Genomic DNA, 27,568 nt, shown 5'->3' on the forward strand with positions numbered 1-27,568 from the left:
TGTATAAAACACATCACACATTGAATTAAAATTTTTTATCTTTTTAAAACTGCTAAGATCCTGTAAAGATAACACACAGTCCAATAAATCTTACATTAGAAAGCAAATTAATTATTACGATGCCAATATGAACTCGTTACTCAATTACTGATTTTAAAGCGCTAATTACGCTCTAATTGCTGGTCGGAGACTTTATCACAATAGCCATTATGCGGTTATAATGCAACTCAATATGAGCGTCCGAGCGATGATCGAAAAAGTTGCTCGCTAATTACGTTCTATTAATTTAACAAGTTGTGAACAATCTTGTCTTTCGGCAGCGAGAATAGAGGTATCAAATAGAGGTATCGATTCTGTCAATACAGTACAAACGAAAAATCGAGGCGACTAACACAGCGACACGCGCGCACAGACAGGCACACGGTTCTTGAAGAATTTGCTGCCATTAAAGATTGAAGCAATTTCGTTCCGTCCCACGTGAGCGTGCGTCACAACGAATTCGCACGTAGTAAAAATATATCCAATTCGATCTGACTAAAACAATCGCGCGGCAGATGTCTCCAGAAAAGATCTCCAGAAAAGATCGTTTTTGCTGGCCGCACACTCCTCGCGCGTGCTGGATCTGCTTCATAGAAATGTCAACTGCAGAAAAATAAGTGACACAAAAACAATAAATTTATCATTGATTGAGGAGCGATTTTTTCGTGATAATTGATAGTTATCTCACGTGAAATTCTTTGGTATATCTTATAATTAGCTGCAGTGAAGTCTCAAATTATTAGATTACATTTTTAAATATTAATGAATTATAATATTTGTCTAGTAATTTGATTTGGTTAGATATTTGTAAATTTTTTTACTTTTGCAAATTTTAAAAAATGCAAATTATAATTTCTTCGGAAATCTATTTTATTGCAAGAATTAATCAGATTTAGCTTTAATGCTAAAACTAGTGATATTTGCAATTTATATAACTTCCGCAGATCTTATATTGTATAATATTAAAAGGCGCATCATTTTCCATTTGCAAATTAATCGCAAAATATGTATATACAAATCGATGTCGTGGAACTTTTTCGTATTTCTCGAAGTTGCTTTCCGGACGTAAAGTTGACATGGAAAGACTCGCGAATGCTCTCCTTGTCGTTTCCGTGAGATGCATAGCGATATGCGCTTTTGAAGGCGGAAGCCATACGCTTTTGAAGAGTCGCTATAAATTTGTGTTTGGATCACGGCAAGAAATCCGTTATTTCATGCGTGACCTATTCGATTTATACAAATTCTCAATCTTCGCGAAATTTACAACGAAAAAAGGGCTGTTTCCTTTGCTACTCTTTCATCTTCTATTCATAAAATCTGCCTTCATAAAAAAACACAGTTGGATGCGTTGTTTATCATACTATGTCGCAAATTGTTAATCAACATGGCAGCGTATTTTCTCTCTGCAATTATTGACACGTTTAACACGCTGGCATTATATTACTCGTGTAAAAAAGAGAACACCTTCGCTTTGCGTAATATATTGAATCAATCCGAAAGCACATTTCTATATTTCATAGCACGACGTTTAATTGGCTATTAGCGAATTAACGGAACTTGCCGAAAAGCTCATGTTAAATTAAATATGGAATTAAATATGGAATACGTAAAAATTGGATTCGCGCGGCTACTTTGTTTTTTGTCGCATTATAGATCGCGCGCGCACAAATAGTTACTAATTAGCTTTTCATTAGCGGCATCGTTAATAAATGTCTCTATCAAAATAATATCGCCGACCAGTTATTTCCGGCCATTACTGACGCGTTTTAATCCGCATTAAAATCGTACGCGCATTATTATTTGTATATGTTATTTACGCGACCATTTGATTAGAAAATAATTGATGCGCGTAATTGAACGTGGTATTTACAAATTTTCAGCGATTTACACGCCGCATTGCCAATGGGTGCATCTGTACACGCGCGCGCGCGCACGATCGTATTAAGCGATTAAACTAATGATAAAATAACCGGACGAGCAATTAAATGCGCAATTCTATAATTAATGTTAGACATGTGAAAGTAATGAACCTAATGTAATGAACTCCGTAATTATCACGATTGAAGCGGATCTCGAGTCAAAAGCCGTAGAAGATGTGCAAGATTACTGCCTCAAGCGTTTCGCTGAAAAAATTCGAGCAAGAGCAAAAAAAAGAAGTGATTCTCACAACGATAAACGTGTGAAAGTAGCGCTCGCAAAGCTCACTTTGCGACACTCGATTGGTGTTGGCGTGAAGTCTTTTGAAGTTGCAGACAAACTTCGGGCTATTGCTCGCGCTTTCTCCGCCGGCGTGAAGGATTCCTCGGAGATCCTTAAGTTATTCAAGATCGATCGTCGTCCCTCTCGTGAAGTTACATGGCGCGTTTTTCTCGGTTGATTACGTCTGCGCGAATCGGCAGACAGCAACGCCAGCAACGTGTAATTCACGAATTTTCAGCGTCGCGACGCGTCTCCTCGCGTGTCGGGTTAACGCGTCGTACAAAAGAATTCTCGCAAATTTTCACTCACTTTCGCTGGAGAGAAGAGGTAGAAACTTTTATCTTACACGTGTTATTTTTATGGACAGAAAACAAAAAGAAATAAAGAGACCCGTTTTATCGTTGTCCATCTTTCGATTTTCCTGACTTTCAGAACTATTGATATATTTTATCACGCAAAACTTCAAGAAAAGCACTTAAAATCTAACTTTTCCGCGTCTGATGTATTATAGAGAGCGACTCAGATTCATCCTTATTTATATTTAACTACAGATTCTCCGACAAAATTGATGTACCACGTAGAAACTTTATCTTTCGCGATGAAGTGACGGACAGTGGAAACGGACGAACCGAACCAGACATACGGGCAAGTAGAAAGACAAACGATAGGTCGTACAAAGTGTTCGCGAAAATATTTAATAATATATCCAGATTAATATTTTATAATTATATGTACTAAATACAATTCGATCTCATAATTTGTTTAGAAATATTTTGTTACTCTGAGCAAAATTCGTTACGGAGCACATTACATTTATTGAGCGATGTAACCGGATGAAAGCTGGCTGCTCGCTTTTCCGTCCACGAAATTCGTCGTTCATTTCAATCCACGGCCGTGACTTCGTGTAATATTTCATTCCTCTTTTCTAGTCTCCTCGGAGACCATCGTGGTCGTGTGCCTCTTTACAACAGGCGCACGACGACGAGAATTAGCGTTTTCAGCAGCGTGGCGGAAACGGGCGACGCGCATTAAGCTCCAGCAAAGCATACGCGACCTCGAGTTTTGATTTTCCGTGAGATCAGATGTCATCCCATATACATCCCGCGATGCAGAGTGCCTCAGAAGTTGCGCGGTATTTCCTCATAAATTTGTTGTCGCGTCCAATCTCATTAACTCTTCACAATAACATCTCTTGACAAGTTTCCTTTGATTAGACGTTATGCTGCATTTCAGATATTTTTTTAAATATCTTGTAAAATCTTAAACAAAATTTAAAAAGAAGAGATTAAAAAAGTACCTGAAATCGATTAGACAATAATATTTTATCCCTATTTACATTCGTAACACGTTTCTCCCTCTAAAAACTTTCAGTTTTTAATCGCCTGTTAAAACAAAAACAATCGATATACCTGCGGCGATATAAAATAGCCGCTATTTTTTTTAGTTTTGCTTGTAGTGTATATAGGTTTTTGGAGGGAAGGAAACTATGTGGGATTTCTGATGCACCCTATATATCGTTTTGTTCTTTGGTTCTGCGCTCGCGTCCGCAATGTTTGTAGTACGCGGACAAAGCTTAATGCACTGTCCGAGTAGACGGCGGTTTCGCAAGTTCACGTTACCATCAGACTAATTGGACGCTTTAATATTTGAAACGGAAACAAACGACCTCAGAGTCATTTCCGCCGGTGACGTTTTCTCCCCCGGATGCGTTAGAGAACCTGTCGTTTACCTAGTAATATATCTAGAATTGACATATATACACTCGAGGTACACTTACAAATCTTCCTCTTCTAACAACAAGTATATGATATTTCTAAACGTACATATAATAACGTTTTTATACGCAGAAGTAACTATAAAGTTTTATTTAAAATTTAAATGCATTACACGCGTATTACAGCCAAGGCTAAAATACATATCTCGGCATTTAGGATAAAATTAAATACCGACATTATAATTGCGACAAGTGTGCTCTAAGAAATGTTCTTTATTTAAAAGAAATGTAATAGCATTGACATTACTCATTCGAAATTAACGTGGCTTATTGGGGAGCATTTAATTCATTATCGTCGTACAGTCGAACATTGTTTATTCATGCTCGAACTCGAGACGCGAATCACGGAGCGAAATTAGCTATCTATCTGCTATCCGTCGGATTCATGTCAACACGCGCAATGCGCAATGTATACACGGCGCGAGCGACCGTAGCCGGACGTGATTGTCGATTGATCGGATGCCGATAATCCGATTTCGATCGCTCCCTGATTACTGTCCCGTCGCTTTTTCGTCGGTCGCCATTGAGCGATATCGTTACGCATAATTACGGAAAAATTACAGAAGTGCGTCGGCGTCGCGCTCTCTCGAGCAGCTAACAACCGCTATTGAATTCGTCACGAATCGCACCAACTTGGTCTCATTTCCCGCTTTCTGTATCTGTCATGTATTTAATTAACGTTTACGTCGACGATTAATTATCGACATTGTTACACGTAGCGAGGGAGGGGGGAAAAAAGAAAGAAGGACTGTCAATCACGATGGGCGACATTGAGTGCCAGCGTTCGTTGCCAGCGATCCGCAAATTGTTCGACGATTTTCTCTATGCGAGCAATATTGTTGCTGCACGCTAATTTCGCTTTTGCGAAACGTCGTCCCGTTCACGATTGGATTCCACGCAGAGAGGAGGAGATGAGAGGCGGAGAAAGGGGGGAGGTAAAAAATAATAATATGCAAAACAGTTGCGGCTTGTCAGCGCGCGTGGGGATGTGCACGAATGCCACGCATTCTGACGAAAATTTATTCAGCTTCGATCACAGAGCGCATAAAGCAATGCATCGTTCTATCGTGGCGCGTAATCGAATTCTCTTGCTCCAAAAGCATTGTATGTCACGAACGAGAATTTTTTTTTCCTAGATAGGTACCGCGTTGCACTCTTGCATTGTATTTCGATTCGCGTTTGACATGGCAAACTAGAATGGAATGAAAAGAGCAAATGGAAGGAAGAATCCACTAATTATCCTGAGATCAAATTTTTCAAGAACAGCAAGTGAGAGAACGAGAGAAGAATATAAACGCCAGTACAGGCTCGCAAAATAAAGGGAATCGCGAGTGAACGATACGTAAGGAGAAACACGGAAGTACCGGGGATTCACACGGGGCTGCGCGGAATAATATAAATAATTTTACACGGAATAAAATAAGATCAAGAGCCCGGGAATATAAAATTCGATATATAAAACAAAGGGGAGAGTGCGGAAAAACGAGCGAAGAAGAAGGTGCGCGGGAGGGAAAGGAGAGAAGGAGAGAAAGAGAGAGACATGAGAGAGAGGAGAGAAGCGAGAATATCCGAGGCGCGCCGCGCTGCCATCATCCCTCTGCGCCCCCGCAATCTCTCACCCCTTCCCAACCTCGCGTAGCGGCAGCAACCCCCGAACGGGCAGAACGGGCTCTCCTTCGCCTCAGTAGCGCCGGGCGTCTCGACGCGGCAGCACGTTGCGTTGGGGGTTTCAATACGCAGCTTTGATCGCGATTTCAGTGTACATTCTCACCTTCTCTCTCTCTCTTTTTCTCTCTTTATCGTTCTCTCTCTGTTCACCCGTCAAATATCTATCTCTCCGTCTCTCTTTCTCGTTCTCCACTACTGTCACCCGACATTCCCCCCTCCCCCCGCAACCCTCTCAAGGGTTCACGGCGAGACCCGCCCACCCGCGCGCGAGTGACTTTCCTCTTCCCCCCTCTCCTTCTTCGGCGTTGATTCCCACCCCCCCTCTTCTCTGTCACGGAGGACAACAGCGTTGCAACGCGAGCAGTCGCGTTCGCCGAAATCGCAAAATTGGGAGCGCTTTTCGAGATCGAGAGCCGCGAGCACGAGAAGGGCTAGCCTTTCCGGCCCTTTTTTTCTTTTCTCTGTTCTCTTTCTCACGGTCTTACCGCGCGTAGCGCCCCGTTCGACCAGGGCACGACGAGAGAGACCTGTCGCCGTTATGGGGGAGGACCTGCCCTCCGGAGACGCCCGGCGCGGTTAGTTCTAGGTGGAACCGAGCGAGTTCGCGAAGGCGCGCCAGGTGTAGCGCCACTCGCGCGGCGGTTGCAAGTGACGGTTTCGGCGTTTTGTTTTGACAGTGGCCAACCTGTCACCCGTTTGTCGGGATCGGAGTATCGGAGGCAGTAACTGAGTTGTTTTCGTGTGCCCTGCAGCGCGCTGGAACAGCTCGCAAACGTGGCAACCGTAGTGTGCGCTCCCGTGTGTGTTTCGTTTGGATTGTGTGACTGTGTCGGTCCGTGACGATCGTGCCGCGGAGCGCCCGGCGCCCTGTCAAATTTCTCTGCCGCGTCAACCCTGGTCCCCGAGTGATTAAAGGATTACGCGGAGGAGGTCCTCGAGATTGTGCGCCAGTGACGTTGCATCTCGGAGCAACCTGATCGAGGGAAGGATTTTAAACAGTGATCAGTTATGGCCGTGATGGGGACGACGTCGGTATTTCGACTGGACGGCGGCGGTGGTGGCGGCGGCGGCGGCAGCGGCGGCGACGATCGCGGCAGAAGATCACGTCGATGCAATCCTCGGGCGAGCAGGATGAGGACCGGCGGTCGCCGAGCGTCGAAGGGGTCATCCGGTGTCAAATGTGGATCGGTTGCGGCGAAGCGCGGTGGTTCCGGAAAGTTTCTTCTGGTTGGCGCTGTCCTGGCCATACAATTCGTCGGTGCGGCAGCATTAACCAGCAAGGGTGAGTGCTCCTTCTTTCAAGTGAGCGTCTTGGTCGATGTAGTCGGAGGATAAATCTTTCTGGTTACAACTAGTGTGCGTATATATGTGCGCGTACTTTCTAAGTTGAAATTCTGAGGATAAGATGGCTCGAAGGGAACAGCGGGATATATTGATAAATTGCCTCGAGTTTTTACACGTCGTTCTTGCACTAAAAGACATAAATAAAGCATTTTAATACTTGGATTTAGGAATCCCCCTATAATTCGGAAGATCTTACATAACTCCTGAATAAATATAAGATTGGCCTCCGAACGATATAGAGAGAAAAACTGATTTTCTGTTTTAATATAATAAATAATCGATGAAAAAGTAAATATCGAAAAGGAAGGTCTGTTATTAAAATCACAAAGTTCTGCGCCTTTAATTATAGCCAGGATTTTCTAGTCATTATTTTCGAGAAATACTCTTTTCACTTCTGTGACAGTATATGAAGGACATTTTTCCTATAACGTTTACTTCTACTTATGTTACATATATTATGAAGATCGCGTGTTCAATTTTAACGCAGAACAAGGCTACTTGTAGTCTTTGTACTCGGATGCACGAGACCGAAAACCGTCGCTCATCCTCTGCTGTCGATACCTCATAACCCAATGCCGCGACTTCGACTTTCCAACTTTGGCCGTTATTGGAACGAGTTGTGGGAGAAACGTGCCTGTCGGCGAATTATACCCCCACGTTCGATCCACGAAATATTCTATTGCGAATCGGGGTAATCGACGCTGCCGACGATCGTGGCACACGCCTTAGGAATTCGCTCTTTTCGCCCTCCGAGCAATCAGCCCTCTGGCGCCGATTTCTGATTATCGGACTGTACGACGCAGACGAGACGGGGGGGGGGGGGGGGGGGGGGGAGGGGGCCTCCTCCCCCCTCGTGCCGCGCCCCGTCGGTTTTTGTATTCGAGGTGACCGACCGCCGTAACTGCGTACAGGATTTAAGAGATCGCCTAAGTAATACCGGGAGACGAAGATGCATACCAAGTGATGCAGTGACCCAACCGATTCTCGTTTCTCGCATTCGGATTGCGCCGCGTCAAGGATGAATTTCAGACAGTGACCGGCGAGAAAAATTTTAATATTTTTTTCTACTCTTTTTCTTCGTAACGCGGCGATTGCGACGTCCCGATGTCAACACAGATAAAACGAAATAATTGGCGCAATTAGCGTAATTTCGGAATATAGAAGAAATTCATATTTTTGTCGCGCTTTTTTACATGTTCGAATTATTTGTTAAATACTTTTTATTATTATTAACACGTGAATGTAGTAATTTTTTATTTATTTATTTTTATTAATATTGACATACCAGAATGAAAGCGCGCTACCGATAATATACATATATATAATTGCATTCGTCACACATATTGTTTGAACGCGCCTCGATTGATGATCTCGTGTTATGTGATCGTGCACCGTGTATACGAGACGAACTAAAAGACGTTAATGTAAATTTCCTCCACGACGTCGCAATATCGCGCGCAAACAATTCTTGTGTGCTCGTCTCGAGTAGCTGCATTATGTAAGGCAAAGAACGATATAGTTATCTAATCGATAGACGTAGCTTAATGCTTGCGTACTCGTATAATACGCACGCACACACATCTGTAAAGTGTAAAATATACGCGTACAGGACAATAAACAATCACGAGTACTGTTTCGCAATCGCCGATGCTGCACATTTTGCGATGATAAAAAGCTATTTCGGACATTCTATATTGAACGTTTCGCTTGGAAATTATGCAGCAAACAATGGAATTATACCTACCGCCCCTTTTATCGTGCACGAGGTCTGAATATGAATCGCGTGTAAATTTCAGAAACCGTATTATTAAACCAACGGTATTTTATATGTACAAGAGAGAGAGAGAGAGAGAGAGAGAGAGAGAGAGAGAGAGAGAGAGAGAGAGAGAATTCATTTTAAATAAAATAACGCCACCAAGACGTATATATGGCTCGTGCGATCCGCCGCTCGAAAGACAGACATGGATGGTCCGCTATCTTGCAAGTTCTTTCGCAACGTCCACGGGACGTCGAATCACATCGGTGCGCCGTCGTTATCGTTCGGCGTATCGTCCAGCGGGACCGACGTTGAATTAATTGAAAGCCGTCGTGTCTCGTGTAGCACAGGCTTCGAGCTCCACCGGAAGACGTCATTTTGATCTGGTTTTAATTAAACAACGGACGTGTCGCGTGTCTCGCGATGAGAAGAGAGAGGGAGAGAGAGAAAGAGAGAATCGAGAAGGTCGGATCCGCGGCCGTAACCGACATGGGACGGATGGGGAAAATACGAGACTGGAGGAAAGAGACTTGACGAGCGCGGGAGCTCGTTGGATGATTGAGGGCAACGATGGAACGTTTAACGCGATTAAAAAAACGTCGCATGGCCGATCAAAGGCGTCCGCAACGATCGCTCGTGCCACGCGAAATCCATCGGCCGTCGCTGGTAAAAGGACGACGATCTCGTACAATGTCGCTCGAAAACGTTCGGCCGAACGTTCGCCATGTATAAAAGTGCAACATGATTAACCGAGCGAAAGACTCTATCGGCTAGAACGGTAAATGGGTTGAGTGAAGTTCACGCTTATTTCACGGAAAATAACACGATTTTTAAGTTTTATGTTTTACTTCTTCTAATAAAATATGATTGTACATTTGTTTCGTACATGTATGTGGTAGATAAGATAATAGTATTCAATTCGTATTTTAATATAAAAGTTTATACCCATTTTACAAGATGAAATAAATGAAAAAAGCAAAAATCTATTTTGTATACATATATATACGATTAGTATACTGTTAATATTGATAATTAATATTCGTAGTTAATATTTGATCAATTAATACTGATGGTAAAAGTTCATCTGGCTGAATTATTAGCAGATACAGATAAAATAGCTAATTTAATATTTAAAAGATGTTAACAAACTTTAGCTTTTATCCTCTTTCATGTTGTATAGATTTCGCGGAAATAATAGGACTTTATTCCCCAAAGCTCGTCACCTAATTACAATCAAAACGTGCCGGATATTATCGCGGCTTCGCGCGACGGCTGTAGTTTCGGCGAAATTACGATTCGCCAATGGATTAACGATACACTGCGTCAAGCCGGATATTTGTACAAAGTTTGTCGGTTGGTTATTATAACTAGTTTGCACGTTTGAAATGTGGCGTGCTCATGCACGCGTCGTTGAGTCGATGCCGTAATATGAACCGTGCAAATTGTCGCAACGAAACGAAGATCAGTGGCAACTGAATTTATGGTAATCATACTGCTTCATTAATGAAACTCGACGAAATGTACAAATGATATTATATTGCAATGCGTTGCGGTTATACCGTATTGTAATATAATATTCTTTAGGATATATTAATTAAATTTTATAAATAATTCGTACAGTATAATTATATTACATTAGGTCAGCTTCGTATATAAATCGACACGTTTTTATTACGCGCATATATTCGCGAGTATCTGTTTCTACGGAAAATAAATTTTTACTATTGAAAAGAAATTAATAATATTTTATATACAAATATGAATCGGCGAGTTGTTTAAGTTACATATAGCTGTTATTTTGTAATGAGTGGATAATGAATTAAATGCTATACTATAGATTATAAAAGAAGCCCGTCATAAAAAACAATAATATTTAATTCATTTTTAATTCATTTCATTCTGTTCATTCGTTACAAAATAATAGCTATTTAGTTTCAGTATCTTCTCGATTTTCTCTCTATACTTGGCTTCAAGATTACTTAGGAATGAATTTATCAATTAACCCGATATATATGTGTAAATATGGATGATATGGTATTATATTTTATCATATATTTCGTCTCATAGTTTTACTTATGACACCGTGTGCATTAAGTGTGATCACTTTCAGCATGAATCAGAGGTCTCTCCCATGTCATCCTCGAAAGGGTTGATCTGCGGGAAAACACCCGAATTACCGGCGTATAAGCGCGTATTCGTAGAGGCAGCTTTCGCGAGCCGCCAAACTCAGGCGCGTTATTAAAATTAACATCGCGTCGCATTCGAGGGGAGGCGAATATCATGGGAAACCGCGAGAGCGAGCGAGCGCGCAGCGAGATTTCCGCGAGAGTGTACGACCGTTTTATCTGTACAGGAGTCACGTAACGCCACGGGTATCCTTTCTTATCCCGCGCGAGAAGCGATATGTGATTCGCCCGTGCTTCGTAAGGCCAGAATTATACGTGGACGTTTTATCAATTTTCATTCGTGAAACAGTCCGCGCTAAGATTGGCCGCCGCGTAACCTGGCGAGAGAACCCGAGAAGGCCTCACTCTTTCAAAGCACTCTCGATCTTTGACTCTAGAAAATAAAATAAAAAATATTTCTAGTTCTCGAAGAATTTCCTCGAAAAATTTACAAGAAATATATAAAATTAAATTGTGTGCTTTAATTAATCCTAGGTAGGTCTGCCTCTCATGTCAGCAGAATTTTATTTTTTAAAATTACTCATAAAGTGAGTTATTATTAAAATTATGTTCGGTATTTTGGGATTGTATTCGCCATAACTTTTGTATTGCACGTCACTCGCAGACACAGGCGCGGAGTTCGCGTCAGTGTTGTAGGGAAGAGCGTCCGCACTCCGCGGTGACTCTAAAATTTTGGCGGACGACATGATGCGGTCGCGCATCGAGTTTCCTCTGTCTATAACGTTAAGAGCTGCTCGACGGTACACGGAGGGGACGCGTATCGATAATGCCCGATAGCGTGCGGTGGAGTTTCACGAAGCTGAAACGCGATATGATCGAGTGAGTGGTCCGGCGGTCTCCGGTGGCCACGTCTGCGAGGTATTTTTATGGAAAATTTATTAGCCTGCGGACATCAGATTGCGCCCGCGTCGCGAAACTATAAATTAAAAGCTGTCCCGTAATGCGACGGTCCGTATGTGTGCGCGTGCGTGTGTAATCGCATGCCGCGACTAGAATAAAGTGGATTACATTACGAAATTCTCGCGAATTATTAACGAAGTTTCTTTGGAATGTAAACTGCGAGCGACGAGGATGGATTCGGTTAAACTAATCGAACAGAGTGAGATTTTTATAACAATAGTATATGCCGTGGACGGAAAGGCGTTTAATTTAATGAATAATTGTGCCTCGCTTTTACCTGTTTTTTCTACAACAAACTGGTAACATAAGTTTTACGCGCGTCGTAATTTTTACCTTTCCATATATAATTACAAAAAAAGATACGTGATATTTTTAACTCATATAATATCATGTTTTATGCAAATGTATAATATTATTGTGCCAGCCTCTCGTGTTTTAACGATTTTACGTGGTAACGTCACCGACGTCATTCATTCGGACGTTATGCAAAAAGTCGCGATTTGCATAGAACGGCCATTACTTTGGTATCGTTGTGTTTGATAAAAAAAATCGAAATACGTATTTGTTTTATAATTGAAGGGTATCTTGAAACCCACTTTACTCTAATACTCTTTGATTAAAATGGAATCGATTGTTTGTGAAATTATTAAAAAATAAGAGCTTATATAACGACATAAAATTACAGGATCATGCGAGAGAGAGAGAGAGAAATCGAACTTTCGTCAAAGAGAAATATGGTCCGAATTTAGTCGGCAAAGTCCGTAATAGAGCGGTGTGGCATTCTATACGCTCTATTATATCTCTATATAAAATATCGTTCGCTATCTTGCTTGACTCGGAACGGAGAGACTCGCAAACCCGTCGCGCATCGGGGGGATTGTAACGGGTAAACGGGGAGGTCCGTGCGACTCACAATATGTTGCCGTTAATATTACAAACGGCAGACGAAACAATAGCGCGGAGTGTTTACAGTTTCGCAACGTTCACGCTGCGCTCGCCCCGGCAGCTAGGAGTACGATCGTAGTTTGCTCAGACGGCAGGCTGCTCCGCTCCGTACCGTACAAAGTGACTCGCTAGGATTACACGGGAGATTAAGACGCACCCAAGGCGCGCGGCGTGTACGTTACAAGTCTCGAACGCGTTCTCTGCACAGTCTCTTAACGGCAGGCAAACGGACTAAATGCGACGAAATTATTTCCGTCACAACGGAGACACCGGATATTGCGACAGACACATTACGTACATCACGATCGAATGAGTCACGGCAGGCGTAATGAACTTCGCAATAATCAACTTATTTTTTTGCGTTATTCTTGAGTGCGCACTTTGTGCGATCCGATTAAAAGTAAATCTCGCAGCACGAACAGAATGATAGAAGTGTAAATTATATACTTTGGGGGATTACTTGCTCAAAAATGCAATATTTAATGCTGCTCAAAGCAGCTGTTGTGATATTGGAATTGGAATTTTTAAACTCGGAAATTTTTCAATTTTTTAACAGATTATCACTTCGACACAGTACGTTAAAAATCTAATGGAAATATTATAATATAAAGGCATTATATTTTAGACTTTAAATGATTATAGAATATTATAGAATACAATTTAATCGAAATTAAATTGTTAAACACACCGGTGTTGCGAAATATTACATTAATATAATATTCGCAGCCTCCGAATAGCGGAATAGGATACGCTCAGGCTGCACAATATAGATATTCGTGCGCCACCCTACGTGCACCAATTAAATTGGAATTTACCTTATCCTCTGAACAGATGCTCTCTCTCTCTCCCTCTCTTTTACTGCAAGAGTACAATATAATCGCGCGCCACTTTGCGATTTGGTATTTTTACGACCTCTGTATTGACGGCAAACTGTTATATCGGATTACGTGTCAAGATGAACGCATATAGAGATGCATTGTGTGTTGTTTCGCTTAAGTAAGTTCTCGATTTATATACACGAACACGAACTCGTCTGACATCTCGCCTCGCATTTCGCACTTTCGTATCACCCCGCATCTTCGCGTCATAAATATACGCGCTAAAACGATTCGCGAGCGTTCATCTCGTTTCGAGAAACCTGGAAAAACGTCGATACGTAATTTCCAGCGCTCTGCAACGGCGGGGCGATATTTTCTTGCGGTTCCATTCGGGAAGAGTTCGTTAACGGTTACGGCGATCGAGTTCTCGCTCTACTTCCACCGTCGTTAGCTGATTGAACCGGGATAACTAACGGATTGCGGCGGCTTGTTAAAAAGTCACCGGCCGCAAATATTAGATAGACTCGCCGTATATAGAGACTCGTCTGTCGACCCGAAAGAGAATCAGCATTGGCATATGCATAATTGGAATTAAGTCTGCGGTCACTGCATCAAGTGTACACTGCCACCTGGATAATTAACACACCTCGTTGCGTCTTCTTGTCTCGCAAGACCACTGCGTGTCACGAATTTCCGTTTTGATAAGAAAAGCTAGCTCATTTGAATTTAGATTATCAAATTTCGTGAGATAAGAAATATGATTAAACATTATGTATACATATTATCTAACTGGTTATCCAGTTAAATATTCTAGATATTCTAGGTAATGTTCTAGATAATTTTCTTGCCTGATTAATTGTTAATTAATGTGCTAATTAAATCCCGATTAATTTTCTAATTAATTTTTTACCAATCTACTCAATCTTTTGACTGATTCTAGTTAATTTCTCGGATAGTTAATTTCTCGGATATATCTTTATTTGATCTCTTGATTAATCTAAATTTTACTAATTTTCTAGTCAATGATATTTATTCAGTTCAAGGCAATCGTTAAATTTCTGATTAATTTTCGAGAAAGATGATTGGGATATAAGGTAAACTACAATTTAAATATTTGAAATAACGCAACGTTACCATTCTTTCAGCTTTCAACAACATCGATTTATTGCAAATTGTAATATCGGTTTGAAATTACCAGCAATGCAGAAACGTGACGGTTAAATAAGATTTAAAGTAAACTCGCGGTTGCGATCACTCTCGCATTTACAAGACCGATTAATCACTATTGGCTTATCCGCTTTAATTGCGCACAAACGGATCGCGAAGAGTCATGAACGTCCGTACGTTCCAATGTAAACGGCATTAATATTCGTCACACAAAGTGGATACGATCGGGGGTCCGCGATATACGTCGATCGGCTACCATTGTTCTGCGAATTCAAGGATTTTGTGTGTGTATGCATGTGTGTATGTGTACGCGCCTATTTACGCTAAAACCAGCAGAGTGCTTGTGCGCCGCCAGAAACACGTTACTCGCTGACATTTGTGCGTGTACTCGCTCGCCTATCCGACCATCACGCTATGAATTTATTTATACGCTCATGAAATTGCTCCGAGTTTCCCCGCAATTCGCACGTTTATATATGTTTGTGGCACGATTTGGGCGAGGGTCATGTAGGGTATGTCGTTCTCCCTTCGTTCCAGTCACGGGCAGGCAGTGTTCTTTTGTCAAAAGCGCTCTATGTGTGCGTGAAACAAAGTAGAGGCGCCAGTTAAATAACCGTTTGAAATTTCCTATTAATTTTCGATATCGTGAGGTAAATTGGATATAATATCTTTCCTTTAATATATTCTTTAATCTATTAGATTAATTTTTAAGATATTAGATTTTTATTATTTTTTAAGAAATAAATATTAGAAGGAAACAACGTAGAATATATTATATCGTATAGTAGTGTCAGTTACATGTGTATTTACATGCTGAGATTACTTATTATATACTCTTCTTAAAGAAACTTATCAAAGATCACCGAAGGATTTGCTAAATCTAAAATCATTGCTGTCTCTTCGAGATCGTCGCTCGTCGATGTTTCGTTGACACGATCGGAATTTTGCTAGGACAGCCGCACGTGATATGTATGAAAATCATACCGGACGTCACTCGCTGTCGCGCTTTTACCAGCGACGTTATCGCCAGTTAGGATTTGCCTCTTGAAGCCGCGCGTACCTAACGAACGCACACACACGCACGCGGTGACGTCGCCAACCCTACCAATATTAAATAACATTGCTGATTAAATACTGACTGACACGAACAGCAGCGAAGGACACGGCCGGGGAGGTCTGACGCCCCCTCCTCGCTCAGAACCGTCACTGTACGTGCGAAACGAGATTAACCCGCGACACATGTAAACCCTCAAAGCATACGGGGGTGGCCCGTTTGCGGTATATGCAAATTCGTTCGCGGTAACAGCCAGTCAGCCAGCCCTTTTCCTACAGCTTTCATTGTCCTGCGCTGCCGGCGCTTTCAATGCCGGCTCATGACGGGATTCGAAACGGTCGGGGGAGAAGAACGGTTGACGCCTATCCCGCATCGACTGGGTGGTCATATCCGGAATTTTCGTTCCGCGATCGCGGCACGAAATATTTAAAACGATTCGTCCGAGGGGAGATATTTCCGTGATAATTTGACGGCCAGAGGCGGCAACCGGAGATAAATTTATTCGGGGATACGGAGATCGCACGCAATTAATTTGTACAAAAAAAATTGTGCAGTAGTGCATGTAAATGTCCACAGAAGATATATGGAGCGATATTTTGAGAATTCTATGATCTGCATATTGAGAGAGTATCACTTTTAGCGATAGAAAAATCTTTCTCGTAATATTTTTCCTCTTATTCTTCTCAGCGATAATTCACGAAATAGTATTCATATAGTATTACATTAGGGACTGCGGTCGTTTATCGAAATTGATAATTAACCTCGTTTTATAAGCTCCTTTATATTATAGAGATACCTATATTTAAGATATATATACCTCTATATTCAAGATATATTTGCCTCGAGATGCAAATATCTTAAATATATTGTAGTATTAATTTCTCATATTATATTTGAAAAATATATAGCTTAAATAATCCAAAATTAATGACAATAACGGTTGTGACTTCGTATTTCAAGCAATGTGTAGCCAATCCTTATTAACTAGCATATTTTTTTATAAATTATGTTCAAGTAGAAGGAAATTGAATAAGCGTTTTTTATTGGACATCAAAGATATATTGGGCAATATTTGTATATGCATGATATCCGAGAGTAGATTCAACAAGTAGTCAAAGGGAGCGTTTGTCCTGATCCGTGAATAACTAGCAGGGTTCAATCCAGAAGACTTTATCGAATAATCTCCGCGCGTTAATAAAGAGGCCCGTATTAGCATCCGGACGAGATTAACGATAGAAAATTAGAATTAACCGCGAGCGATTATTCGACGTTGAGCGACTACATCTTTAATTGCGATCCGCGGGCGTTGAAGAAGAATGGCACGGGTCGCTTTCCCGATAATAGAGATTTATTTCGCGCGCAGCACGTCGGGACGAATTGTCCCTAAATAAAGATGCATTGCCCGAGATGAAATCTTTTTTTACGGTCACGCCGTCCTGGAGTGATGGTCTGATAAAAATGGCAAAAGGTGATCGTTCGGACATTGATTTAGAATATTTGAACACTTTGCTCGTTTTGACAAAATTCCTGATATTTATAAAGAGGAATCTCTTCAGAACATATTTTTGTAAAATATTGCTTCAAACTAAGAATTATTTTGTTTAAAATTAATCCTCGCCTTTTTTTAACTAGTTTTGCTTATAAAACGCAGCAAATCGCTATTTTCCAGTAAAAGAGATATGCAAACGGCTGCTGTTGGTCTCCGAAAACGAAGGCTTATGTTACTCGTGACAAATGATAAATATGGTCGTGTCTATCAAAAAGCGCGAATTTTAAATTCTTAAAAAGGAGAAAGACTGCGCGAATCCGGCAGAAATAACCTGGAGATCAAGCGACAATGCCCGATAAAAGTGGAGTATCACAAGGGACGTATCACGTATGCGGGATGCCGCGTCCGGGACATTTTTTTCCCTTCCTTCCTCTTTCCTTTTCCCCTTTATTCTAGATATACGACTCGCCGGTGGTTACGCCACTCGGGACTCTTAGGGCGCACGGTTCACCGGGGAATCGGGAGAACGAGCTCTCTCGCCGGGGCAAAAAAAGGGAAAACTTACGTACATACGTCGTGTCGCGTTCTAGATCTCGAAATAGCTCGACGACCCTTCTCGCCCAGGTTAGAGAATACCATCGCCCGTGAAAATACGAAATAGTAATATAGAGTGTTTCACGTACTTTCCCTTATTTACGAAGTCTCAAATCGATTTGGAGTAACCTCTTTCCTAACTTTCCAATAACGAGGACATCGATCGTAATGCTTGTGGAATTCATTTCTGATTGAAGAAAATTACTCCAAAGTGCTTTGACGCGTCTTCAAAAAAGCTGCGAATCTTCGTACAAGTTTCTTACTTATGTTATGTTACACAAACAACACTAATTTTTGTATATTGTAAAAAAAAAGAAGAGCGTTTTCCAGGTAAAGTGTATCGCATGTCGAACAGTTTATATAGAAAAGCAAGCAGAGAGAGGATAGACGCATCATCGCTTTATTTATGTCGCGCATTATATGACACAGCCAAACCAAACGTACGAAGCCAACTAACTGGCGTAAGCTCCCGCAAACTTTACGAACCACAGAACTGCTAACATGAAAGACATCGCGTTCTCACGGCAGCGCTCATAAAACGCATTTTTGATCGTATATGGTACGTACAAGTCTCGATAAGAAGCCGAAAGAGACAAGGACGATCTGTTGAGCGTATATACACGATGAGCAGAATGGAAGGGAAGAATAGGCAGTGTCGCTGAAACGAGTCGAGCTGGGCGTAGAGGAACAACCATAACTTCATCTACGTAATGGTTCTAGCCCGAGCTAGATAAGGAGCTGCCTTTTCGCCGCACGACTATCTGCCGTCATCCAAACGACTTATCCTCCTGCCGATGTGAAAGCCCCACATAATTCTCGTTGGCACACAGCCGTCGGGTTCCCACCTCCGCGTTCCACGCAGGCTAAGTCAATTACGGTGCGGCGCGTATAGGAGCGCGCGGAAGATGAAGAAGAGAAGAAGAAGCGGAAGACGACAGCGTGCACGCGCGCGCGCGTCGAGATTTTCACGCTCCTTTCTCCTTCCTCCTCCCCTCTAGACGATTTCGCCATCCACGAACATGCTTCTCTCGTGGGAAGGAAACTTTATTTCCGCTCATCGATCGCGTTTGTGCGCGGGGAATACCCCGTTAGCCGAGCGAGGTCTGTCGATTATACTTGAACTGCGCGTTGATCGGAAATCAAAGTTTTTGCTCTCTCCTTCGGGGGAGGCTACCCTGGCGACCGGGAACATCGCGAGTTTCACGACGAACTCGGAATTTCTCGTAAAGAACATACTTTCGAGATGCTAGTAAGATCCAACACTTTTATCGTATTCCGAAGTGTCTAAAGGACAACGCAGAATTTTGATATACTCGTGACTGAAGGATTGTAACGCGTATTTTACTCCTTTCCAAATAAATCTTCCCTTTTTATCACGGGTGTCTAAATAACGAGAGTGTGGCTATAAAATAAAATTAAAAGATCACGCTCTTTTGAGGGTTAATCGACCGTCTCCCCTATGTTCTCACGTTACTGTCGCCGAGCTTTTAATTCCAGTCGGACACGCCCTCGGTGGCGGAAGGGTTGAGGCTTCCCCGTATCCCCCGTATCCCCCGTAGGCTCATCGAGCACGTGAGCGTGTACGAGGGCTTCCAGAAAATGTTTACTTTGCGCTTTTCGTTTTCGGATAAGAACGTACAAACGGCTTTTCAATGCCACCGCGCCCTTTTGTGAGGGAATGTGTCGTGTGTTTTACGGTTCGATAAATTTCAGCGGCGCGCACCAGTGTATACAGACAACGTATGTAGACCAAAGCATAACAATGTCATCAATGTCTTCCGGTCGACAGAGCACTTGCTGGCGTCGGCTCTCGCTTTTCTCGTGCGGACTAAATTGTGTGACGTTAAGGGGGTAAGAGGATCTCAGGAACGACGCGAGCCGAACACACGTGAAATCTTATCGCGTATCGACGTCATATCGCGGCACCTTCGTTTTCCTCCAAGCACGTCGTGCGATTTTACCGGAACGTGCAGTCTCGTATTTTGGAAAATACTCTAACCAAAACGGAACGCTTGTTATATCAATGGAACACTTGTTCGCAGTTCGAGACTTCCGAACAGGAGAACAGCTATGAAAAATGACAAAGCTGAAAACGATTTAGGAAGAAAGAACATTTCGATAACGAGCCGCTTGCAGATAATTTAGATTTATCACATTGTTACTCGGTATAGAATTTCATATAATTATTTATTACGAAATTTATCGCGTGTCTGCAACGAAATGCAGATTAACCCCCGCGGCTTTAATCTCCAAATTAAATCGTGCGTAGCTTCGTAATTGATTTTGCAAACGAGTCACCGAGGATTTCGCCCAACAATGGGAGGGCCGTATTTTAATGTCGTAAAAAAGGGTTACGTTATTTCTTCCGTTCGCCGCTCTAACACCGTGTATCCTTATCGTCTCGCGCTAAAATACGAAAACGAGGTGACACCGAAACGAGAATTCTTCTCTCATCTTCCGCGCGGATACGACCGCGATTTCTCTTCATTTTTGGAGCAACACACATTATTTACCTGCACTTTATCACCATTTCCGCCGGCCCCTGGTGGTCACCGTAACACGGCCGCTGTTTTATCTCCCGTTTCCTTCACCACGTTATTCCGCTCCTTTACAACCAACTTTGCCTTGACGTCACACATATGCACGCTCAGACGGCGATGTCAGCCCTTTACCAGACTCAAACTTCCGCTTAAACTTTATGCTTTCCACTTAAATCCTTTAAGTTTTATCTGCTATATTTAGGAAATGTTTTGTAGAAACTCGGAGTAGATATAAAAAAAATTTAATGAACGTCTCGGTCAGATGACTTGATTTTGAAAATTAGAATCAGGCGAATTAAACTTCAAAGAAGCTGCATTTTACAGTTTATAAAGCCTTCCTTTGTGGACGACGTACGTAACTGTTGTTATATTTAACAGTGTGAAAATGGAAAATAAAAAGAAGGAAATATAATTTTATATTCGCTGGAAAAAGAATTTTTTACCGTTAAAAACGACGACGTATAATTGAATTATTTGTGCACATGGTAAAAAACACTGTCGCCGCGCGAATTGAAGGGGCTAATTAGTCGTCATTAATTTTCGTGTACGAGGATAGTAACGATATTGCAGGCAGTCGCGATAACTCCGGTACATCGAAATAAACATGTAAATTCTACGTGATAGCGCGTTATATTTCGCGCTGCACGCGTTTTCGTTTGCAGCCGTGGATTTTTCGATGTCGGCAATTTCGACGCGGCAAAATATCCCCGGAGCCTCGTCGAGGCAATATCTTTGCGACGTACACGGGCGTTTCGACGTTCGAGCTTTCGGCGAAGCGTCGAAATTAAATGATTTATTCCCGCGATGGACCGGGCTCGAGGTGTCTTACGGCAGAATCCGGCAAGTTGCCTGTGGGCCTTGTACCATCGCGGAGTACAAAGGCCGGGTACTTGGCCGGGAGTCACGGACGGGGGCAGAAGGAAGCGGCGCCGGCGTGCGTGTCCTTACCAGGGTGTTCGTCATGGAATTAATGGCCAGCACGGGGAGGGTTACGGAAAGCATTATTCGGTCGGAAAGGCGACGAGGCAAGAAATTATGGTTTCGCGTTCATCGGGGTCGACCGTATCACCCGTCGGACGAAAGAGGTCTGGTTTATTGGGGATTACGACGAGGATATTGGAACATATGCTTTCTGCTTTACGTTCGCGGGGAGCCTTCGGTGAAAGCTATCGACTGCTTGATCGTCCGGAAAATACGAGAATGGCTTTACTGTCCATTCGAGCTACCGGTTTTTGCGCGCAAATAACGACGCGAAGAGATGACAAAGGAAGAAGTTAATTGTGACAAATCTGTTCCGTGATCGCTAGACAAAAACTCGCGAAAGAATCTATTAATTACATTATCTCTTGCGTCACACAGCGGAAACTTGCGTCTCTAATTAAAATCTCGTTTGTCAATTAGTCGCAAAATAAATAAAATAATAAACTTTGTTTTGGAAGAAGAATTTTATTCTGGCCTCTACATGGCCAAGATATCCAACATGGGAAATTAAAAGTCGCATGCAGTTACGAAGTTGCAGATCCCGCGTGATTTTCGTCAAGACAACTTCGACTGCGAAACTCATTAAGGAGTAATCGCGCATTTAGAGCTACCGTCACATTAAACTGACGATATCCCAGTGCCCGATACAACGTTTCGGAATAATTGATCGCTGCTCGACAGCCATGGGATGCATTTCCACGCCCCGAACCCTCTGTCTCTCTCGTTCTCTCTCTCGATAGAATGGGACCGGATGCGCATACGTGTCTGCCACGTTTCATATCCGCGATACGTTCCGCGATGAGCGCTATGGCCGTCGAAAGACACGAACGTGTGCCCCGGGTGCGATTTGCTGACTGGCTTCCCCCCGGTCCGTGCAGACGAAGTTAATCGGCCCCGAGATAAGGGATGACGCCTCACTTCCGCGGTAATTAGGTTGTGCGGTTCAGCAACAATGGTGATAGAACGCGATAACGAGCAGCCCGACGTGCCCGCGGAAATGCGCCGGCGAAATGCTGGATTTATTGTTGCGACATTCTCCGAGCACGATTCCTCGGCTCTGCAAGAGAATTCTTGATGATGTTCGCGCGAATGTTCTCCCGACAACGAGATTCGTTACGTTTTGAGGGTGCGCCGAAACTTTTGCGTCTAATTAACTTAGTCTCCAATTAAAATTTCACGAAGTTGAGCGATCAGTCTACAATTGATACTAACTTTGCGATTACTTCCATAACAAGATGTATAAATGTGATTATATTTTAAATTTACGATTATAAAAAAAACCATAAGGCGTGTAAAAAAAATTTCGTATATATTCATTACTATCTAATTAGAAATAGTAAGGAATTGATTTTCAAAATGTGATAACATTGTGTTAAAGACGAATGTATAGATTGTCTTTGATTTTATTGCTCTTGATTTTTAAATCTTTAGTACAAAAGTAATTACAATAACATAATTCGACAACGGCACATAATGATTTTTATTAACAAAGTTTTATTGCTATGAAAGCTCAAGAATAATATAACGATCGTTCCGTTTTACCTCAAGTACCTTAGCGGCAATTCAACCAAATACGTCGATACGAACACGACAGCGAAACGCCATTGAATCGCAGTAAACGTTATATCCGATCACAGTGCATTGTACGTGACGCATGACATCCTTACTTCTCGATCTGAGTCCCCTGTCTCTCTGTTAATGCGCCACTTAAAGGGGAATTCGCGTATAAGACCGCATACATATTTCCGGGGAAATGGGATAAAAGTGCGACGCTACGCTTTCACTGGAATTGGATCGTGTAGCCCAGTAATAATAGTGATATAGTGTCTCTGCGGAACCCTATTATTACCTCATATATTACGGAGACGTTTCTAAGGTAATAAAACGACCGAAACGAAACTATGGAACGCCTCCGTCGCTATCGGTAATCCGTTAACTCTTAGCAAAACAGAAACTTTCGCCAGCTTAACGGAAATGATAATTCATCGTATCGGTTTAACTATAACTTTGCGTCTCCTACGATTGTCGAAACCGTTGACTTATCGTTTCCTCACGTAATACCGAAATACGAGCTCGAAGCCTTTATTAATTCTATGTCTTTATACTATTATCTCATCTCACGATTATCTGCAGAGAGATATCAACCCTTTTAGTAAATGAAAGCTCGAATCTCGGGCTGGTCTACGAATGAAAGCGCGGCATCGATTATGAATAACTTTGAATACCGAGCCAGATGATTTGCAAAAACCTCTGTGAAAAGAAGGAATCGCTGTTTTGAGCTAATTAGATTTTGCGCCTCAGTAGCGACGATTACATTATTGAATAGATGACAGCCCCGTCATGCCACTGCATCTCCGGCTTAATTTTACTGCACATGGGTTTGAGATTGCCTTCGAGGTAAAAATATTGGATTCGCTATTCATTCGCGTGTGAATCAAAACGTATCAATTTTCAACAATTTCTATTTTCAGCCTTTTGCATAAAACATTGCTTCAAAAGATTGCGCAACGTATTTTTATCAAATACAGAATATAATTCAGTTCATACAGAATATAATTTTAAAATCCTTCTCCAGACCTCGTTCGATTGCAGTTTAATTAATATCAAACACGTTCTTATTGCAGATATAATATATCTTATTGATATAAATAATTTTTTTGCACAGAATTATTAGAATTTCTCATATATATTATATATATGTATAAATATAATTAATATAATATTTTTGCAAATTTAAATTTAATTTTAAATTAAAAATCATATTTGATAACTATATCAAACCATTCATTGCAATATTACATCCAATATTTGCGCGCTCGCCAGAGGCGATATTTCCGGTTGACGGTCTGTCCTGTTTTTTCGCGTGAATTCACGGCAACACTTTTATTTGGGTTACATCAAACCCCTTCTATTACCGCCGGTCATATGTATGTATATAGTTATTCAATTAAAGGACAGCTGCATTTTTTTGTCAAATTATCGATCACGACTCTACGTCCGATATTTTCACGATTGCTCAGGACAAGTCGCGGTCTGGTGCTATCATGAAATCAGCGTTATCATACACGCTTTTTTCTTTTCGTGTCCATTAAAACGACGTCTCGTTGGACGATCTCCAGTGTTACGTAAGTGTTACGATTTACGTTTAACACTTTAATAAATACCTTAGCTTAATGCCTATTATAGAGGAAACAAATGTCAATGAAGCATTTATGTTACTTCTTGCAACGCAAATTGGTGGTGTCGCCCTCAGTTGATCGCGCGAATTCAAATGCGATTTACAACCAACAGATTTACTCGCGGTACGCGGATTCCGCGCGCACGTTACTGGCAGCTGCATATGGATAAACGGCGGCGCACTCAGGCCATGTCCCGCCGATGTTAATCGTCACCGGGATAAGGGCCGACGGCTGCGTTGCATGGCAATTAGGTCACGTGACGCAATAACGATAACGATGACAATTATAACCGTGTCGACGAGGTGATAACCGGTACGTTCTCCCTTCAGCCTATCTGAGAGAGGAGTGCGTCCAAGTATTTCGCGCGTCCGCCTTCTCTCGTTCATTGCTCATCGTGATAATCTTCGCCGAACAATAGACTCGATAACTCGTCATTGATTCGACGAAGAGAATCAACGACATCGAGAACTGTCGAATTTTGCATGCGTGATTATTTATTAACCAGATCCGTGAGAATGAAATGAGAGCGATTTTCCGCCCGCGTCTCTCTCTCTCTCTCTCTCTCTCTCTTTCTCTGCGCGCGAGCGAATCGCGGTCGATTAATCGCGTTGCTCCGGATTTATTTCGCCCGACGCGATTTTTCTGGTCATTTTCAGCGCACGCCATAACGTCGTTTAGATGCCTCGATAAAGAATGTACTGCACGGTGATGCAGGTAGGTTTCACCTGGAACTGGCTTAAAATCGGTTTTTAAACACCACTCTAAGTCTAATATTACAAATTTGCACTTTATACCGATTACATGTATGTCATACAATAATAATACATATTGTAACACTTTCGGTTCTTTTTTCCTGGCTTTTCACTCGAGCAACCGTGATGTCTCTAACCATCTAGTAAAATCGCTTAATTAATCACGATATGGAACGATCGAACAAAAGAAAGGGAAGCAAGTTTGCGACCCTTTGAAGCAACCCTCTTATCACGCGATGTATATATACCATAACTTCTGTACCCTTATAAGTTCAAACGAAGCGTCGGATATCTACATTGATGCATCCCTCGGGGGCTACAAAAATGTTAATAATGCTTAGTTTCATTATCTTACTTCATCCACCTAGTCGGATCAAAGTACAATGAAGATCCCAAGAAGAATATCCCGAGGGTACAATGAAAATCCCCGACAAGGCAACATTTCCCTTAATTATCTCGCGGCATGTAGCTTGCGCGCGGATGCAAGAAAATAACGTCGACCTTCGATTTATTTAAATATTATTTTATCCATGAATAACGTCATTTCTCGTTGTACTAGGTATGTGCTTGTTTATAACGTAGCCGGCTCGTCTACCTGATTCCAATTTGTTCGATTATAACATGGCCACTCCACTCTAGTCTGTTTCGTAACGAAGCAGTCATTGTGACTTACATTGAAACGCATTTCCGTGTTACTTAATGACATCGCGATGCAAAATCGCGCTGTTGTTTGTCGTTCCGACGTTCGTTGATGGCGATCTTCTCGCCCGAGGGATTTCCACGCGAGTCGGAGCGAACGCAATCACGGGATCGTCCTAATTACTCGCCCACGCGACATGTCCGACAGCGTAACCGCAGGTTGAATCGGACTCGCGAATCTCGGCACTGTTTTTTTTTGTTTACCCTCGTCGGGATTCCACACATGACTCTTGTGCATTCTCGCGCTTCTCCCTTTATTGTACACATCCCAGCATCCCACCACGGGGTAGTCCTACGAATCGCAAATCTCACCGGCGCAGCGCATTTTTAAGGCGCGTGCTCCGCGCTGCGGTCGATTCCGCGGGGAAAGGAAATATTTGCGCTACCACGCGTGGTAAATCGGCGAGCCCATTGCGATGCAACCGGCGCGACGGCACCGGACGCGGCCGCAGTTGCATCCAAATGTGAGTCCGCGCGGGCCGTCCGAAACGCTGATTGCCGGGCGTACCTTTGATTGCACCAGTGCTACGCGTTATGCTAACTCCCCTTTATTCCCCGATCGCGTATTAAAGGCCTGAGCCAGGCATTACGCGGTGGTCGGGTTGGTTTATGGCGTGCCGTAAGTGCGCCGCATATACGCGAGCATTAAATTCGCCGGTAACAATGGCCGCGCTGCGCGTAACTTTGGCCGCGTGGAACTTTCGGTGTTGACCCTCCGACGCGCTATGGATTTAATACGTCCCTGTACGCGTCGCGAACCATTTCCTGATTATACATACATATCCATATAAATATGTATGTATGCACATTATACTCGCAATTAAGTCCATATAATGAACGCTTTATTTTCGGCGTCAGATTTTCGATCTTCGTAAAATACGCAATTTACGTAGTAGACGAAATTTTAAACAGAAATGCTCTAATTAGTTCCGAATTTAATACAGAATTCTAATGATTTAATGGCGAAGCAAGTAACACTCTCTGCGTATCGCGAGAAATAATTTTAAAGAGTTGAGATTTTTACTTCACTTTGTTCTGCACTTAGCAAATTATCGTCCGAGCGATATGAAAATTTAGCCGTCACTTTAAAGTTTATTATGTAGAACTTTAGATAAGGTGCAAATTTAATAGGGCATCGGAGGGTTAATGTCCGCTGCAACTGGGGCAGAGTAGATCCACGGTAATTAATAAAATTAGGGTCGATCGAGGCGCAACTTGAAAGTTGCTACTCTCGGCCGTGTACTTCAGATTGATCCAGATATTAATCTATTACGACATCTGCTCTATTATCAGAGAAATTTGTTATATTACTTGTCACTTATTTAATATGCTTATAACTTATTACACTTGCTTCTATTGTTTTATACGTTTGCAAGTTATTACCATTTTAATATTATCATTTTGAGGTATACATTCATACTAATAAATGTAAAATTTGTTGTTGACATTATTGGCAAGAAGACGATGACGAGGGAGAGTTCACG

The 27,568-nt window shown here is 42.2% G+C and overlaps 1 protein-coding gene across 4 annotated transcripts in view; it reads left to right on the forward strand.

Annotated features, from left to right (window-relative positions):
- The first annotated feature begins 5,710 nt into the window (after positions 1-5,710).
- LOC112452151 overlaps positions 5,711-27,568 on the forward strand; it is a 194,474-nt gene continuing 172,616 nt past the window's right edge. Inside the window, exons 1-2 of one of the 4 annotated variants that reach the window (XM_025012227.1) lie at positions 5,711-5,771; positions 6,175-6,962. In XM_025012227.1, coding sequence (XP_024867995.1) covers positions 6,689-6,962 — 274 coding nt within the window. In that variant the 5' untranslated portion in view covers positions 5,711-5,771; positions 6,175-6,688. Of the gene's footprint in view, positions 6,963-27,568 lie in introns of all 4 variants that reach the window. The other 3 variants (XM_025012228.1, XM_025012229.1, XM_025012226.1) reach the window with 3 other exon arrangements.

Source organism: Temnothorax curvispinosus, unplaced genomic scaffold, assembly GCF_003070985.1.
Source record: "Temnothorax curvispinosus isolate PA1 unplaced genomic scaffold, ASM307098v1 QBEX01002996.1, whole genome shotgun sequence".
Classification (NCBI taxonomy): Eukaryota; Metazoa; Arthropoda; class Insecta; order Hymenoptera; family Formicidae; genus Temnothorax; species Temnothorax curvispinosus.